General features: G+C 34.6%; 1 protein-coding gene across 1 annotated transcript; it reads left to right on the top strand.

Moving 5' to 3' along the window:
- Positions 1 to 247: 247 nt before the first annotated feature.
- On the top strand, positions 248 to 3,294 carry LOC131145151 (uncharacterized). The gene is made up of 5 exons (XM_058094256.1): positions 248 to 355; positions 484 to 698; positions 1,967 to 2,134; positions 2,230 to 2,465; positions 2,803 to 3,294. The coding sequence occupies exons 1-5, from the start codon at positions 286 to 288 to the stop codon at positions 3,047 to 3,049; spliced, it is 936 nt and encodes a 311-aa protein (XP_057950239.1). The 5' UTR covers positions 248 to 285; the 3' UTR covers positions 3,050 to 3,294.
- Positions 3,295 to 17,324: the final 14,030 nt, after the last annotated feature.

Genomic DNA, 17,324 nt, shown 5'->3' with positions numbered 1-17,324 from the left:
TAAATAAATAAATAAATAAATACAAATTTATGAATAACCATATAGGCATATACCATTTATGCAGTGTATGGATTTGCATTATAAGATTTTATAAAATAAGAATTTAAAGTACAAATATTGTTAAACTAGAAATACAAGTTTTTAATCTTGAATTTAAACTTTGTAAATTTAGTAGTAAATATTATAAAATTAGGTTTCTAGGATTAAAAAAAAAAAAATCTATGAAATAACCTATAAGCATATATACCATTTATGAGTGTATGCGTGTGTTGACGACAATCGGAAATGGAAGAAATACAACACAAGCACATAGAAGTCGGAGGGCTGAAGCTTCACGTTGCCGACATCGGAACTGGTTACCAGCTTCCACTCTCTCTCTCTTCTTCTTCTTCTTCTTCTTCTTCTTAATTAATTAATTTCCTCATACTAATTTACTGATTCAATTCTCTCTGTCTTTCTCGTTGATTCTCTGATTGTGAGCAGGTTCTTCGGTTGTGGTGTTCCTTCACGGGTTTCCTGAGATATGGTACACCTGGCGCCACCAGATGCTCGCCGTTGCCGCCGCCGGATTCCGTGCGATCGCACCTGATTACAGAGGCTACGGACTCTCCGATCAGCCTCTCCAGCCCGACAAGACTTCCTTCGCCGACCTCGTCTCCGATCTCCTTGCCATTCTCGATTTCCTTGGCATCAGTAAGGTACTCCCGTTTCTCTCATTTCGCTAATTTTCACTCGAGCATCCGTTCGGTTTCCCAGAAAGCTAAAGAAAGCTGAAGGAAAAGAAAGAGGAAATTTGGAATACTCCCCGTGTGGTTTAGTTTTTAGTCTTTGGCGGCTTTGTATTCAAATAGATTTGGAAATGAAATTTGATTGCACGAACTTAAATCCACATGAACGGTGTAAGAAACACTTTCAAATTCCAGCGCAATGGAATTTCAAAATGAATTCCAACAATGCTCTGGATGTCTATTTTCTATTTTTGTTTTTGTAAAAAGAAACACATGTAAACAGTTTGTTGAAAAATCTAAAATTATATATAATTTTCAGTTTTTTTTTTTTTTTTTTTTTTTCAATTATTTTCATGTTTGGATTTAACTTTTACAGGTTAAATTATTTTTTTTACACATAAAGTAAAATAAAAATAAATAATTATGTGAATTTGAAATATAATTTAATAAAAATATACATAAATTTTTTAAATTTTCAAAAAATAATAAGTCGTTAAAAATTATTTTAACTATTTTCATTATCATGTATAATAAGATTGTTCTTGTAGCACTAAAAAGTAAATTTTCAACTAGAATGATTGAGTACAATAATTACAATAATTTATACTTTATCTACAAGTTTTCAATTTGCATTTTTATTTTTGTTATCTTGATGGGCTATGGATTATGCAAAATGAATTTTAATCTTTAGTTGCATTCATGTACCTTTCATTTAGCATTTGAAATATGAGTGCTTCAGGAATTTCAATTTTATTTTTATAACTCAATTCATAGCATTTTGATAGGCTGTGAATTTCAATTCAATTTTTGTTCAAAAACTAATTTTTATAGCTCAATCCCAAGTTAAAGTTCCTAGAGATGGAGACTTGGAGGGAGAAAACTTGAGTGCTTTAGGAACTTGTTAAATGGAAATAATGCAGAAGCTTTGTGTTGGAGGGGTAAGCAAAGCCAGAATGGTAAACAGGAAGCCTTTGCTTTGTGTTTGGAGGCTTCCTCCAAAAAAAAAAACAAAAACAAGGGAAAAAGAAACCTGTTCTTGCACCTTGCAAAAATGACAAAAAGCTTTGCCTCATCATGCTTTAGGCACATTGATGCAAATGATGCCACTGCTTTCCTGATTGATCAGCTTAAAATAGCTCAATCATAAAATATTGTATAGTGTGTTGTACCAAAGAAAAGGTCTAAACTAAATATTATGTTTGATGTTAATGACTCTCTCTTTCCGTGGACGAACATAGGTTTTTCTTGTTGGGAAAGATTTTGGAGGTCGACCGGCTTACCTGTTTGCCCTTCTCCACCCAGAAAGGGTCTTAGGAGTGGTAACCTTGGGGGCACCATATGCACCGCAAGGCTTCACTAAATTTGGTAAACACCTTCCTGAAGGCTTCTACATTTCAAGATGGCAGGTGTGTGTTCAGCTGTGTGTGTGTGTGTTCAGCCACATAAAACCAAGTGTGGCTAGCTGCTTGCTGCTAATTCATTTCTATGACATTTGCCTCAGGAACCCGGGCGAGCCGAGGCTGATTTTGGTCGCCTTGATGCCAAAACAATTGTGCGGAATATCTACATCCTCTTCTCCAAAAGTGAGATACCAATAGCTGCAGAAAACCAGGAGATCATGGATTTGGTTGACCCATCAACTCCTCTTCCCCCGTGGTTCACGGAGGAAGACCTTGCAACCTATGGAGCTTTGTACGAGAAATCTGGTTTCCAAACTGCTTTGCAAGTCCCATACAGGTATGTGATCAACCCTCTGTGCATAGTTTCACGAACCAAGTAGCTAGCTTTCTTCCTGAAACATTGTATTGAATCTCCATCTTTGTAAATCATTGTGCTCTCCTATTATCATTTTTCTCTAGTCATTGTGATCATCAAACCCACAGCCACAAATGTGTGTCACGCCATGCTAAAATGCCCACTTCACTAAAACAAGAGGCAATTTTGGTTCATTTGTTTCGTGGCTGTCAAACTAGGGCCATGGTACAAAGGCTGGAAATTGTTCTGTTCGATGCTGAATTGTTAGACTTTTAACTGAATACTCTCTGCTATTCAAGATGGTTTAATGTTTTCATAGGACAATTGGAGAACAGTTCAACATAGCAGACCCCATAGTTAAAGTTCCAGCGCTGCTGATCATGGGGACCGGAGATTATGTCTTCAAATTTCCAGGGATGGAGGACTACATAAAGAGCGGAAAGGTGAAAGAGTTTGTCCCTGATCTCGAGATCACTTTCTTGCCCGAAGGAACCCATTTTGTTCATGAGCAATTCCCTAATCAGGTGAATGAGCTAATTCTCACATTCCTCAAAAACCATGTCTGATCGTGAATGCTTTTCATGGAGTAAAGTTTATCTGCCAGTGATGCCTAGAAATGATTAATGTTGTACAAGTGCTTGAAAATTTGAAATAAATTCCCAGTATGGTTTTGGTATTATTTGTCTATCTTGAAAAACTTGTGTTGCATATTAGCTGTGTTTCAAAATCTCTAATGGAGCCTAGCAGCCCTTATGGTTAATGGATTCCATTGCTAAAGGATTTTTTATAATGTCATTTGTGTTTCTCATCATGTTTCATAGCTCATCTGTTCTATTTTTCATATATATATATATATATTTGTATATAAAACGACATGATTCGTCTTAGATCACACACTAGTTTAATCCTTTCACATATAAATTATGTCATCTGACCATATTTTGAGAAGTCTTTAAACAGGGATGACCTAGGTGTTCATATTTTAAGTCCATTTCTTCTTAGTGATCTTAATATATAAGAGCACATGTTGTGAATAGACATGATGAGATTGGTTCGAAATGGTATGGTTACATTATTGCTTTATTTGCATCATTCATTTTTGTTCAAAATTAAAAATGAAAATTGAGTTTATTCTTTTACAACCAAAGAAGTACTTGAAAATGTAATAAGGTTTAACTTTTTGACAAAATTTTTGCTAAATTGTCTCAGAAGTTTTTGGGAGTATGAATTTCAAATTTTAAATTTGGATTTGTGTGAGTTCAGATGAAATTCATTATAATTTTATACTGCATTTTGTTTAAATCAACACAAATCCAAATTAAAGGCCTAAAATCTGGACTTCCAAACAAGGCCACGTTTATAATTTTTTTTTCCTTAATCAACGACCTTCAACCAAACCCATATTAGGGATTTGAGCAAGAATGAAATTAAATTTTGGTATGTTTTTTAAAATTTGAGGGGAGCTCCTCAAAATTGCTTGTGCCTATGACTATAAGTAGAGAGACTAGCAAGAAAATATAAAGTATTGTCGAACTCTTAAGGATTTTTAGGTCAACTCATGGTTGTTCAAAGATATTTTCTTCTTTTTTTTTTTATCGGTAAAGGTTAATTATACTGATAAAAAATGGATATATAGAGAAAACTCTGGGCATAACCGAGAGGAAGGAAGCCAAAAACTTCCATCAAACAGAATCAAAACAAATACATCCAAGTTGGGCATTCCCAGGGGCACAAGGCCATCAAAACTAATCATAAGGTATAAAAACCCCAAAACCAATCAACTCAAAAAGGATGTTCAAAAATCTCAAGCCACCACCAACAAGGAAACCATGTTGATAAAGAAAATCAAACCGTGAGGCAGCACAATGCAGTAACATCAAATCAACAAACAAGGTATACCAGTGAATAGCAAGCTCTTAAATATCTCGTGGTGACCCGAAGAAAACAGCAAATAGCATGTATTTTAAAAATCTTCAAATAACAAGCTCAAACCAAACATAAGCGACCACCAGAAAGAAACCCATGTTGATGAAGAAGACAATCCGGGAAGCAGCAAAATATAGATAATCGAACCAACATCAAGCCATCACCAGAAATAGAACCATGTTGGTGAGGGAACAGAAACCAGGAAGCAGCAAAAGGCAGAATCATCAAATCGGCGACAGAGCAAACAAACAGATAGCTTGCTCCTAAAAAATCTCACAGCATTTCAAGTAAGCTCAAGCCACCATCAGGAAAATCATTAGAAACGCCAGTAGATAGCATGAACAGCAAATAGCAAGCTCTTCAAAATGAGCATCCAGCAAAGCACACCAGCGAGCTAGCTTGCAGGTTGGGCAGCAACTAGCAAGCCATTCAAAATCGGACCAATAAGCAGCGCGTACCAATGGTCAGAGCAAATAAAAACAACCCGAGAAACAGCTGAGCTTAAAAACAACCGGAGATAAACCAATGAGGCAACAGAAGAAGGAAGGAAAAGAAGAGGAAGAAGAAGAGAGAAATTGAGAAGGGAGAGTGAGAGAAGGATGAATAGGAATTGGATTAAGAAAGAGAGGCACAGACCAGAACCAGAGATAACATCGTGTTGATGAAGTTAAGAGAAAAACTCTGATGATGCTGGAATCAATCAGGGTGGCACCAGAAGAAAAGGAATGAAAAGAACAAGAGAGAATTTGGGAAGAGAAAGGGAGAGAAGCACAATTTTTTTTTTTTTATACCTCCAGTCAACCTCTGTACTAACAGCAGCGCCTTAAATTCAGAATTGGAACACTGAACCAGAGACTAGCTAACAATATTGCCCAAACTCACAACAGAAAATAGAGCTGACGACCAATATCAATCAGAACAGCCCTCCAAAACTGTAAAGATTGACGCAACTGAAATCCAGGAAACATAAATACACAGGTCATCCTCAGTAATTGCAAGTGTTCCTGCAAATTCAGAAACTTTATAACTCCAAGCATAACATATTGATGCATTCAGCCTAGCTTTACAGCTGCATCAACACCATACACCTTCAGCCAACATTTCTCCACACACTAAAGCTCTTTCAACACTTTCAGCAACAACCCAAAAATAACCTACAGAGACTATATTTTAATAAGTAGATAATGTAGAGACCCGAATAATTATCATAATTTAATAACATAAGGAAGAGAGGGAAGAAGGATTTAAGGAAGAATATAATAGGGTCTCGTCAACGAACACGGGGATTCGTCGACGAGAACACACGAGGAGCTCGTCGACGAGGATGTGTCTCGTCGACAAGAAAATACCGAGAGACTATGTGTCAGTTCCTGAACTTCGTCGACGGGGCATGGATACTCATCGACGAACGTCTTTCGCGGCCTTGTCGATGAGGTGACGTGGCTCATCGACAAAGCCCAGAGTATAAATAGTCCTAAACTCGGATTTTTATGCAGAATTATCAGCAAAATCCTCTCTCTCTCTCTCTCTCTCTCTCTCTCTCTACGGCTTCTCCCTCCTCTTTTTTCGATATCAGCCCCATTTTTCACCGGATCGATGATCTGAGGCTACCACGACACTCCTGGGAAAGTTCTCTCTAAGTCTGCCGGAGTGGATTGTTGGTGGGGTTGGGTTAAATTTCATCTCAATCTCAGGATAAGACATTTTATTCAGTATTTGCCTTTTCCACAGTTATAAGAAATGTAGTATACGAAGAAGTAATGATGTTTTGTTCTGAAAAATGTTATTTTTAGGGTATTGAGTGGGGAATCCTGTAGGTGTAAGACCAGTCATAGTAGGGGGTTTTCGTACAAATCAAGTAAAAGAAATATGCTATACTAATTAAACTAGAGATTTTTACCAATAAAATATAGTGTATGTTCATGGGTTTTCAGAGCAGGAATTTATACAGCTTATAAAATTATGTTTAATGAATTTTAATCGTGTGGCATGAGAAAATTGATATAGTACATAATTTTATACAGCTTCTTACAGGATCATGTTTTACAGTATTTAAACAAAAAGATGTTTTACAGTATTTTTAGGATCATGTTTACAGTATATACAGACAGGGAAATGTATTTACAGTTTTCATAGTACGATGATTATATAGTTTTACAGAATCATGACATACAGAAATACAGTTTATACAGAAATACAGTTGATACAGAAACACAGTTTATATAGAAATACAGTTGATATAGAAATACAGTTTATTACAGCGTCATGGTTAATACAGTTATACAGAATCATGGTAAAACAGATATATTGTATATAGAAATATATTATATAGTATAAGATTCTGATGGACAATTACAGATACAGGTTACAGAGCATGGTACCGTAGTTATTTACAGTTTAGAGTGCAATCACATAACGCAGATAGTATGTGGATTATAGCAGTCGATCGTGCCTATGAAGTGGACAGACTCCCCATCAGTTAGGATTGAGGAGGCCGATTGGACTTTTGTAGAATAGTGATTTATCCTGGTAGGCTAGCCAAAGATAAGTCCCGCCCATAGGCCGCACAACCCTATCATGAGGGGTTAAATCATGACATACAATTATCCATTTAGGGAAGTTTTCTGAGTTATTATATGTATATACATATTTACAGAAACAGTGGATGTATCTACGTATATTAGAAGTATTATGAATAGAAAATTTATAAAGACAAATATGTTAAGTAACGTAAATAAAAACTATATTGTATGTATTTATACCTGTATTCTCAAATTCAGTTATTCATGTTATTTTTAAATAAGATATTTACAGAAATGTAACTCATTTGCCACACACTAGCGATAACATATTTCGTCTTACTAAGCGTTGTCTCATCCCAATAATTTAAAATTTTTCAAGTGATCAAGTTAGGCGAACAGATCAAGCTCGCAGATAGAGGGGGCTACAATACTGCCCTATCTGACGGTGAGTATTTTGGGAGGTATTTTGTATAGCCCTAGTTTCAGTTGAAGGTAATTTAGGAATATTCTGACACTCTGGTATTGTATATATATATATATATGGTTATATGAATTCAACTTCTCGTTGTTTAGGTGATGGTTTTCTTTGAATTAAAAGGTATCAGAGCAGTGTAAATTTCAGTATATATTCATATATATATAAAAAAAAATAGCAGGTTGTTTCAGATAAGGACTGTCAACATTCCATATACAACCTCTACATGAGTAAGGGAACTGAGTTGAGAACCCTGATTTAGCCATGAAGCTAGCAGCATCATCTAGAATTCAGAAAGCATAACCCCACAACTATAACAAATCAATATACCCAACACCCAACAACGCAGCTCTAAACACAGCACCCTCTCTGCTCCAAAACCTTCAGAAGTTGCCAGTAATCAACTAGAAAATCAGAAAACACATAGAGGATCCAAAATATTCAAATGGAATCCCCAATCTAGCAGCCCCGACTACTATCAATATAGAAACATTCAAACGGCACTCAGTAGTTGCTGAAACAGCCACCAACCAACCAAAAGACTAACCCTACCTATTATAAGTTCGATAATTGCTGAAACAACAACTACATATTCAGCACCTGTAGCAACTACTCATCATCCAAACCCAGACCAGGCTCCCAAGCTTTTGTAAAATTAGGAAACCTTTCAAAAGCAGTCCTATATGTATGAGTTTTGATCACCTTTATTATAGCTTCTTGGGGGGTTATTTTCCCTTCACACTTTCTTTTATTTTTGAAGTGCCAAATACAATACATTGTGGCTGCTAGGCACATCTTCTTGGTAACTGCTTGGACTCCCGTACCTCTTCTTTGTGTAACCATTTGAGAGAGGCTTTTAAAGTTGACATGGATCTAGTTATACCCAACCACCCTTTTAGATGATCCTAAACCTCTTTTGTAATCCTACATTTGAAAAACAAATGTTCCATTGTTTCCACTTTCGAGCTGCAGAATAAAAGAGTGTTTAGGTGTGCTACCTCTCCTCCAGACCACATTATACCAAGGGACTCTATTTCCCTTATTTCTCTAGGATTGATATGCCTTAGAGCAGATCATATTACCATCAATCACCCATTGATTAAGCTGGTTTTCCACAGCACTATGGTTTCTGTTTCCTTGGATCATAATGTTTTTAATTTCTATGATTTTCTTGAACAAAGGTGAGTCGTCATGCTTTGATAAGGCATCCCAAATGTTACCTCCCCCCAAATAAACCTAATTAATCCATTTTGACCACAGGGAATCTTTTTTCTCATGAATATTCCATAGTTTTTGTGAGAAGAGCTTTATTCCATACTGTCAAATCAAACACACCAAGACCCACTTCTTCTTTAGGTAGGCATACTTCCTTCCAAGCCACTAGGGATTTTTTCCTATCACCCCAAAGGAACACCTTGCATGGCTTAACTACATAATCTCTGACTAAATTTGAAATTGGAAAAATAGCCAACCAAAAGCATTCAATTCCCTAAATAACAGAGTTTATCAACTCTAGTTTTCCTACATATGAAATGGGTTGTTTCGGCCATGACCCAATAAGGCTAGAAATCTTGTTCATCAGTGAAGAGTAGTGCTGCTTTCACATACTACACTTTCATATACTTTGCTTTAAATATACCCTACTTTCACATACTCTGCTATCAATAACTTTCATTTGTAGACTGTACTCATATCTATATAATTAACTGTATACTTTGCTTTGATTAAATCTACAATTATGGATAAAAGAACTCTCTCCTAAGTAGGTAAATGACATGCTTCCCCCCATGACGGGTTGTGCGGCCCGTAAGCTGGACTTAACCCTAGCCGACTTGTGACCAGGCTAAGTCAACTATACTGTATATCTGCTAGTATGAATGGTCATCCCATAGCTGGTCTAGACTCCAGGTGGATACTCTACACTTCACTGGCCCAATCAACTTTCCATTACCAACACTTTATCTAAGACATGTGGTTATACTAAGCTCTTCATTACTGTAGCCATGATATCGAGTGTTCTATGGTCCATCAGAGTTCTTAAACCATACATTGTAATTTAATAATAATACTCTATTTCTGTGGTCTATACACCACCATAATCATTTACTATACATGCATTCTTTTCAACCATTCAAGAAAATAATACAATCCAACACATTTTCAGTATATCATTATATCATACTATAAATTCATAACTTTAAATAAACAATAATAGTCTTTCTCATGCCACACGATTTGAGTGATACTCATACTTGTATAACTACATAAGGAACAAGTCATTCTATATTTAATATTTGTTTTACCGAAAATACAATTTTAATCATCTCCACAATTTAACAAAACTCAAATTATGTATTTAAAAGGAAAAACGGAGATATTCGACCATACTCACTTTTATCCTTTACGAAACACATATAAAAACTCCAACCAATAATTTAATCCGTTCCAAAATGTTCAGAAAATCCATTACTTTAATCCTATAGCCTTATCTTCAAATTTAATCGGTTAGTTTTGTAAATAACATCTGTTAAAATATCCCTAGGCTTAAATACTCCTTTTTATACGGATAGGTTTTGAAACAAAAGTTGTAATCATATAAATATAACAATAACAATTCAAAATTCCCATTTTCATATGTCAGAATATTCAGAAAAACATATATCACTACAAGAAAACTGATTTTTAGTGACGGAGGTATTAGTAAAGGATGAAATTTTGTTACTAAAAGTTCAATATTAGTGACATTTTTTCAAAACTGTCACTAATAGTTTAGGCATTAGTGACAAAATTTCATCCTTCACTAATACTAAACTTTTAGTGACGAAATTTCATCATTCACTAATACTTCCGTCACTAAATACCAGTTTCTCCCGCTCAAACAAGTGCTGGAAACCACTTTTCGCGCGAAAACTATCCCGGAAAAATATTAGCGACGATTCTTGAGGTATTAGTGACGATTTCAATGTGTCACTAAAAGAAACTTACTAGTGACGGTTAATACACTGTCACTAATATTATTGTAATAAATTAAAAAAAATTACAGTATTAGTGACAGTTTTATAGTTTCATCACTATTAGTCCCTTATTAGTGACATTTTAGAGAACCATCACTACTAGTTCTTTTATTTAAAAAAAAAAAAACTATTTCACAGCATTAGTGACGATTTTGCAAATTCGTCACTAATAATCCCTTATTAGTGATGTTTTAGAGAACCATCAGTACTAGTTCTTTTATTTAAAAAAATAAAAAAATTTATTTCACGGCATTAATAACAGTTTTGCACATTCAGCACTATTAGTCACGTATTAGTGACGTTTTAGAGAGTTGTCACTATTAGTTATTTTTTAAAAAAAATAAAAAAAAAATTATTTCATAACATTAGTGACGCTTTTGCACATTCGTCTAGCAATAACATTCCAAATATTGGTCGAAACTCCAACCTGCGCTGAGTTTATGCCACTCAAAACTATATGTATAAACTTTTAGAAAATGTAGCTTTAAATATGGTGATGAACTCCCATATTAAAATCCAACTTGACTCAAAAATTTGAGCTCAAAATTTGACTTGACTTTGATCGATCTTAAAATAGTTTATCGCAACTCAACTCAGTTAGAGGTCTTTTAAACTCAAGCCTATTTGGCAAACTTTGATTTGCTAATAAATTAATAAAACAAACATGTATACTATATTAAGTATGTCTATACAATTATTATTACTCACATAATATAAAAATAATAAGGTTAAAAAACTTGATTAGATTGGTTAATAGTGCTACAAAATTCAAAATTGACTTGTTAAGCAACAGGTACTCAAGTAGAATTAAAAAAAAGTAGAACTAAAGTTTGACTCAAAATCGAGTAGAATCAAGTCAAGTCATAAAACAAGTTTTAACCCAAGTAATATTTTGATAGGAGTTGTATATCAAAATTATTAAATTTTACTCAATGAATTAGAATAAATTTAATAACATTTTCAATGAAAATGTATTGAAATTTTATTTTTAAATTAAATTTTTTTTAAAAAAGCTACAAAGTATTCACTAGATTTATATGCACAATTACATTGTTATGTGAATATTACAAAAAATAATAATATTTGCAATAATTATTTTAACTACAATATTATAAATTTAATTAGCCACATCATTATGTATAAGTTTAGTGAAGAACATGAGTTTATACTATATATATATATATGACTATTTGTATTTTAATTTATAAATTTAATTATCACAGCATATTTATCAATTTATCCGAAAAAAATCTAAATATCAAGAATTATCTATTTAGGTTAATTATGCAATGCACATAACATGTTAGCCTTAGAGTTTACATAAGTTTAATTGTCTTTTTTTTATGATAACAACTCATTAGTGGTTCTAGTTAATCTTATCTTTGCATATCAAGTCATACAAATGCAAAGATTAAGTAGATTCTTAATAGGTTAGACATTATCAAAAATGGGGAAATTGTTAGCCTTGGGGGCAACATAATCATAAATAATATGTGTAAGCCTTGGTGGTTATACTATCATGGTTTATGTGTTTTAATGATATTAACCTATTTGTGTATTCTTAGTGTTTTCTTATCTTTGCACTTATGGTTAGTAGAGGTACAAGTGGCAAATGCTTGAAGTACCAAGTGAGAGGCAAAGATTGGACCGAGTAGGCGTCAAAAAGGAAAGATCAAATGGACACATACTCGGAAGGACCCAAGCACAACCGAATGTTTTATAATTATTGAATTATTTGTAATAAAGGTTGTGTGAGTAGTAGGTTCAATTTGTAACTCTTGCGTTTTGTTTTTACATGATTTCTGAGTAAGAGTTGAATAAAGCACATGCATATTAGGACACAAGAGTTTATAGGATTGCTCTAAAGACATAAACACAAACTCACCTTTCATGATTTTCAAAGTTAAACTTAAAGAGTTTGTTAAACGAATCCTAAACTCAAACATAGTTTTCAAAGGGACAAGTTTTTAACATCTTGGTTCTACAAACATTTTTATACTTGGTCCCAAATGTGTCAAAACGAGTCTTATGTCCAAAAGCTTCAAAGAAGTCAAGTTTTTTTCATAAAAGGACATAATGGCATATAAGTTATCAAAGGAGCTTTCAAATGGGTTTTATTAACAAGATATCTTAAAATCAAGGGGAAACTCACTTGGACAAGTTTTGAACTTCATTAAACTTAATATCTTTCTCATATTTTGTCCAAGAAATGTTTTAAGTGTTAAAAGGTTTTTTGAGCAAGGAAAAAACAGTGTGTGAGTTTCAACTCCAAAACACTCGTTGATGAATATAGGGGATTCATCGACTGGTGTGAGAAGGGGACTCGTCAACATACACAGGGTACTTGCCGACGAAAAAATATTGAGACCCACCTGAGACTTGCAGAGAAGTCTCGTCAACAAGAATAGGCACTCGTCGACGAATGTGTGTGTGGGGCTCTTCAACATATATATGGACTCTTCGACGAGCGGTCTCGAGCCCAACGTCCTAACTGGCAGAAAACGACTAGTTTTTGTAAGGGATTGCTCCCAACGGCTATTAGGGGCTTTGGGTTATAAATACAAGTTTCTAAACTTGTTTATGAGGGTATTTTATTATTTTTATCATATTTGTGAGAAATATCTTTCAATCCAAAAACCTAACACATTGCACCTTGCATAGTTCATATTCACAAAGTGCTCAAACTCCCTTGTCCTCTAAATCTTGTTTGAATCATTTCTTGAGAGAGTTGTGTGAGGTTTGAGTTGTAAATCACATTTTCTCATTGTAAGGAACTTTCGTTGTAATCTTCCATCTTCATGTGAAAGGTTCTTTGTAAACCAAGTTGTAAGGTTCTTTGTGAACCAAATCGATAAAGGCACTTTGTGAGCGGTAGGGATTTGTTCCCGAGTTTGTAAGGCTTGCACCACCGGGGAAGGAGCGATTATAGTGGATTTTGGAATCCTTAGTTTGGTGCTAAGGCATGGATGTAGGCTGGATGCCGAACCACGTTAAATCTCGGTGTTAAGCTTCTCTCTCCCTACTTTTTATTGTTTATCTTGTGCATGATTTAGATTTCATATATTGTGATATAATTGCTTGAATCTTACCAAGTATTTTGTTTTATAGAGAGAATTTTTTAATACGCGAAAAGAGCCATTCACCCCCCCCACTTTTTCTAAACTATATACTTCCGGCTAGGACGACTAACAATATGTTTTGATGATATTAACCTATTTATTGTTCCTAGTGCATTCCATTTTTGCAGATCATGTTTAGTACAAGTTCAAGTGACAAATACATAAAGTACTGGATCAAAGGTAAAGATTGGACCGAGTTGACGTCAAGAAGCAAAGATCAAAAGGACACTCACTCGGAAGGACTTAAGCACCCAAGGAAGCTTAATGTTAAATTGTTTATTTGTATTGAGGTGTGTTTAAGGTAGCATATTTTGTAACTCTTGCGGTTTTGTTTCTTGCATGATTTCTGAGCAAGAGTTGAGTAAATACATGCATATTAGGACACATGAGTTTATAAGATTTCACCTTAAGTCACAAACTCAACTTTCATATTTTTCAAAGTATGTTGGAATTGGTGTGATCCCAAGAGGGGGGTGAATTGAGTTTTAAAACTTTTCAACTAATTTAAACGTTTTGCCGATTCACCACATATCATATCCCATTTTAATTATGGTCATGTATGTAAAATGATTAATCTATAAGTGTGAACATACACATGCAGCATATTTTATTTTAATAAAGGTGTGCATGCAAATAATTAGAATCATGAATAAACAAGCATACACATGCGAAAATTAAAGTACAATAATTAAATGAGATAAAAAAGAGAGCTACACAATATTTGTTATTGAGGTTCAGCCAAACCAGCCTACGTCCCCGCCTTGGGCATACCCCCTAAGGATTACACTAACCCTGCTCACTTAAACGGGTAAAGCAAAAGCTGTTACAACCTCTCCTTACGGGGCGAGGTAAAACCCAGCTCAATTATAAGACTAAGCCCAACTTGTCTCACTAACGGGGCTGAGACTCTCCAATTTCCATTTTCGAACTGAACCCAACTGGTCTCACTTATGAGGCTGAGACTCCCCAATTCAATTTCAGGCTAAATTCAACCGATACAATAAAAATCATTTTCGTACATATAACATGCTTCAAAAATAAGTTGGGATGTACATATTTAAGCTCATAAATTGCACACTCTAATATGATATGAAATTGTGCTTGGTAGAGTAAGGGTGTAAAACAAATATTTCAATCTTTGATGAAAGATATATATGATAAAATGCATCAAAGACTTGAACCCTAATAAAATACTTCTCCAAAATATATTTTCGGTACTAAGTAGGAGAACCTAGGGTTTGCTTTTCAAATAGTTTTTGCACACATAAAATATATATGAAAAATGAGTATTATGTTCTCCAACAAGGATTTTTGCAAATGAAAAATATTTGGAGAATCTATAAGTTAAGCTCAAAGATATTTGTGCAATGAATACAAAAACAAATGTCCAAACAAAATACTCTCTAAAAAAATATTTCAAAGAATGTAATAAAGAGAGTTGGAGAGTATGAAAACTTTAACCGCAAAATGATTTTTGAAATAAAAAAGTATGTAAGGGAACTTTGATTAAGTAAAAAAATTGAGAGAAAAAGTTTGCTAATCAAAGTTACTAATTAAACAAATGAAATGGGTATTTATAAATTTTCTAAAAAATATGATTGTTGGGGACCTACTGGGAATTTTAGAAAAGTTTAACTAAATTTTAACCCCAATTACTGTAGTTAATTTTTGGCAACCGAGAGTTTCGGTCACCCGATTCTTAGGGCTGGTCCCCCGAACAGAAAGAAAGGGAAAACATGAATTTTTGAGTTCGGGTGCCCAAGGGTGACTCCGATTGGCTTGTCAAAGGCGATTTTCCAATCATTCGAGGTTCGGTCAGCTGGTAAGTGGTTCGGTTTGCTGAACCTTACAATTCGGTCGCCAGGAGTGATTTTGATCTAAAAGTACGGGCAGCCGGGGAAGGTAGAAAAAGTCATCTTTAAATTTCGGTCGACCGTGGACAATACGGTCAAATATGGTTCGGTCGCCCGACCTTTAGTCAATAGTTTGACTTTAGGCTAGTTTGGTCGACCGAGACATTTATAACGCCAAGGTTCGATCACCTGAGGCTATTCAAAAATGTGCATTTAAGTCTTATTTAGCCCCTGTGCTTTTTCAACCCTGTGTGAATAAGCTTGCAACAATTTAGTTAAACGGTATAAAAACCCAAGGTCGATCGACCGCCCTAAAGTCTTTCTATGGCCTATCTGAACATTAAGTCATATCATGCAGGATGTATGCATTTATTACAAATCAAATATAAATACCTAAATGCATATACAAATTAAATGAAGTGTCTTCTTTTTTTGCTCTTCTGTGTTGAATACGCCTAAAATGCATAAACTTTAAGTCCAATAGGCTTCCATTTTCTTGTATCTTATGTCTGTACTGAAATGTAAACCTGTTGACACACTAAGTGCACACATAAGATACAGATATTTTGTCAACATCAAAATAGGGATCAGACTCAAAAAGCCAATAAAGTTAAATTAAAGAGTTTGTCAAATGAATTCTAAACTCAAATATGTTTTATAAAGGAACAAATTTTCAAATATTTTGGTTTTATAAACATTTTTATACTTGGTCCCATTTGTGTCAAAACGAGTCTTTTGTCCTGAAGATTCAAAGAAAATCAAGTATATTTTCATAAAGGACATGGAAGTATATAAGATATCAAAATGAATTTTCAAATGTGTTTTTATTAACAAGATATCTTATATTCATGGGCAAACTCTTTTGGACAAGTATTAAACTTAATTAGACTTAATATATTTCATATACTTTTGTCCAAGAATGTTTTAAGTCACTAAAAGACTTTCTGATAAGGAAAAATAGAGCAACCGTCAACTGACATAGTGCAACCTTGAGTCCTGAACACTTTTCGGTATTTGGGGCATAACTTTTGCTAGAAAAGTCTAAAAAGGACATCTTGGTGTCCCTGTAAAGTTAAGAAAAAATCTCACAACTTTCATGTTGATGACTTTTTCTGATTCAGGGGACTCGTCAACGAGAAGGAGAACAGGGAACTCGTCGACGAGTAGTTAGTCGACACTAATCGACAAGTAAAACCAATAGCCAACACAAGATTCCTGCCCAGGTGACTAGTCGACGAGTGCAAGGGACTCGTTGACGAGTGGTCTCGTGCCCAGCACCATAACGGCTAGAAAATGACTAGTTTCTCATGGGAATTACTCTCAATGGCTAGTTAACGGCTAGTAGGGTTTTTGGCTATAAATTCAAGTCCATAGACTTATTTAGCATGGTTTCAATTATTATTACAAGTATAGTGAAAAATATCCTTAAATACAAAACCTAGGCACTTTGCATCCTTGTTCATTCATTCTCAAGTGCTCAAGTTCTCTCTTGCTCATTTATGTTGTTTGATTCAATCCTTGAGAGAGTTGTGTGAAGTTTGATTTGTATTTGCAATTAGCTTAATAAGAAGCATCCTCTTTGTAAATCATCTTCTTGGTGTAAAGGTTCTTTGTGAATTGAAGGCTCTTTGTGAGTTGGTAGGGACTTGTTCCTGAGTGTAGGGTAGTGTACCCAAAGTGTAAGGCTTGCTCTGCCAATGAAGGAATGTTATAGTGGATTGTGGAATCCTTAACTTGGTACTAAGGCGTGGATGTAGGCTTAGTGCCGAACCACGTTAAATCTTCGCTATTAAGCTCTCTCTCCCTTCACTCTTTTATTTGTCTTGTGCTTGAATTTATTTTATATATTGTGATATAATTGCTTTCATTCTTACCAAGATTTTGTTGTATTTGTAGAAAATATATTATCCATGAAAAGAGTCCACTCACCCC

This window comes from Malania oleifera, chromosome 12 (assembly GCF_029873635.1).
Source record: "Malania oleifera isolate guangnan ecotype guangnan chromosome 12, ASM2987363v1, whole genome shotgun sequence".
Taxonomy (NCBI): Eukaryota; Viridiplantae; Streptophyta; class Magnoliopsida; order Santalales; family Ximeniaceae; genus Malania; species Malania oleifera.
This window is presented reverse-complemented; position numbering and strand designations above follow the sequence as displayed.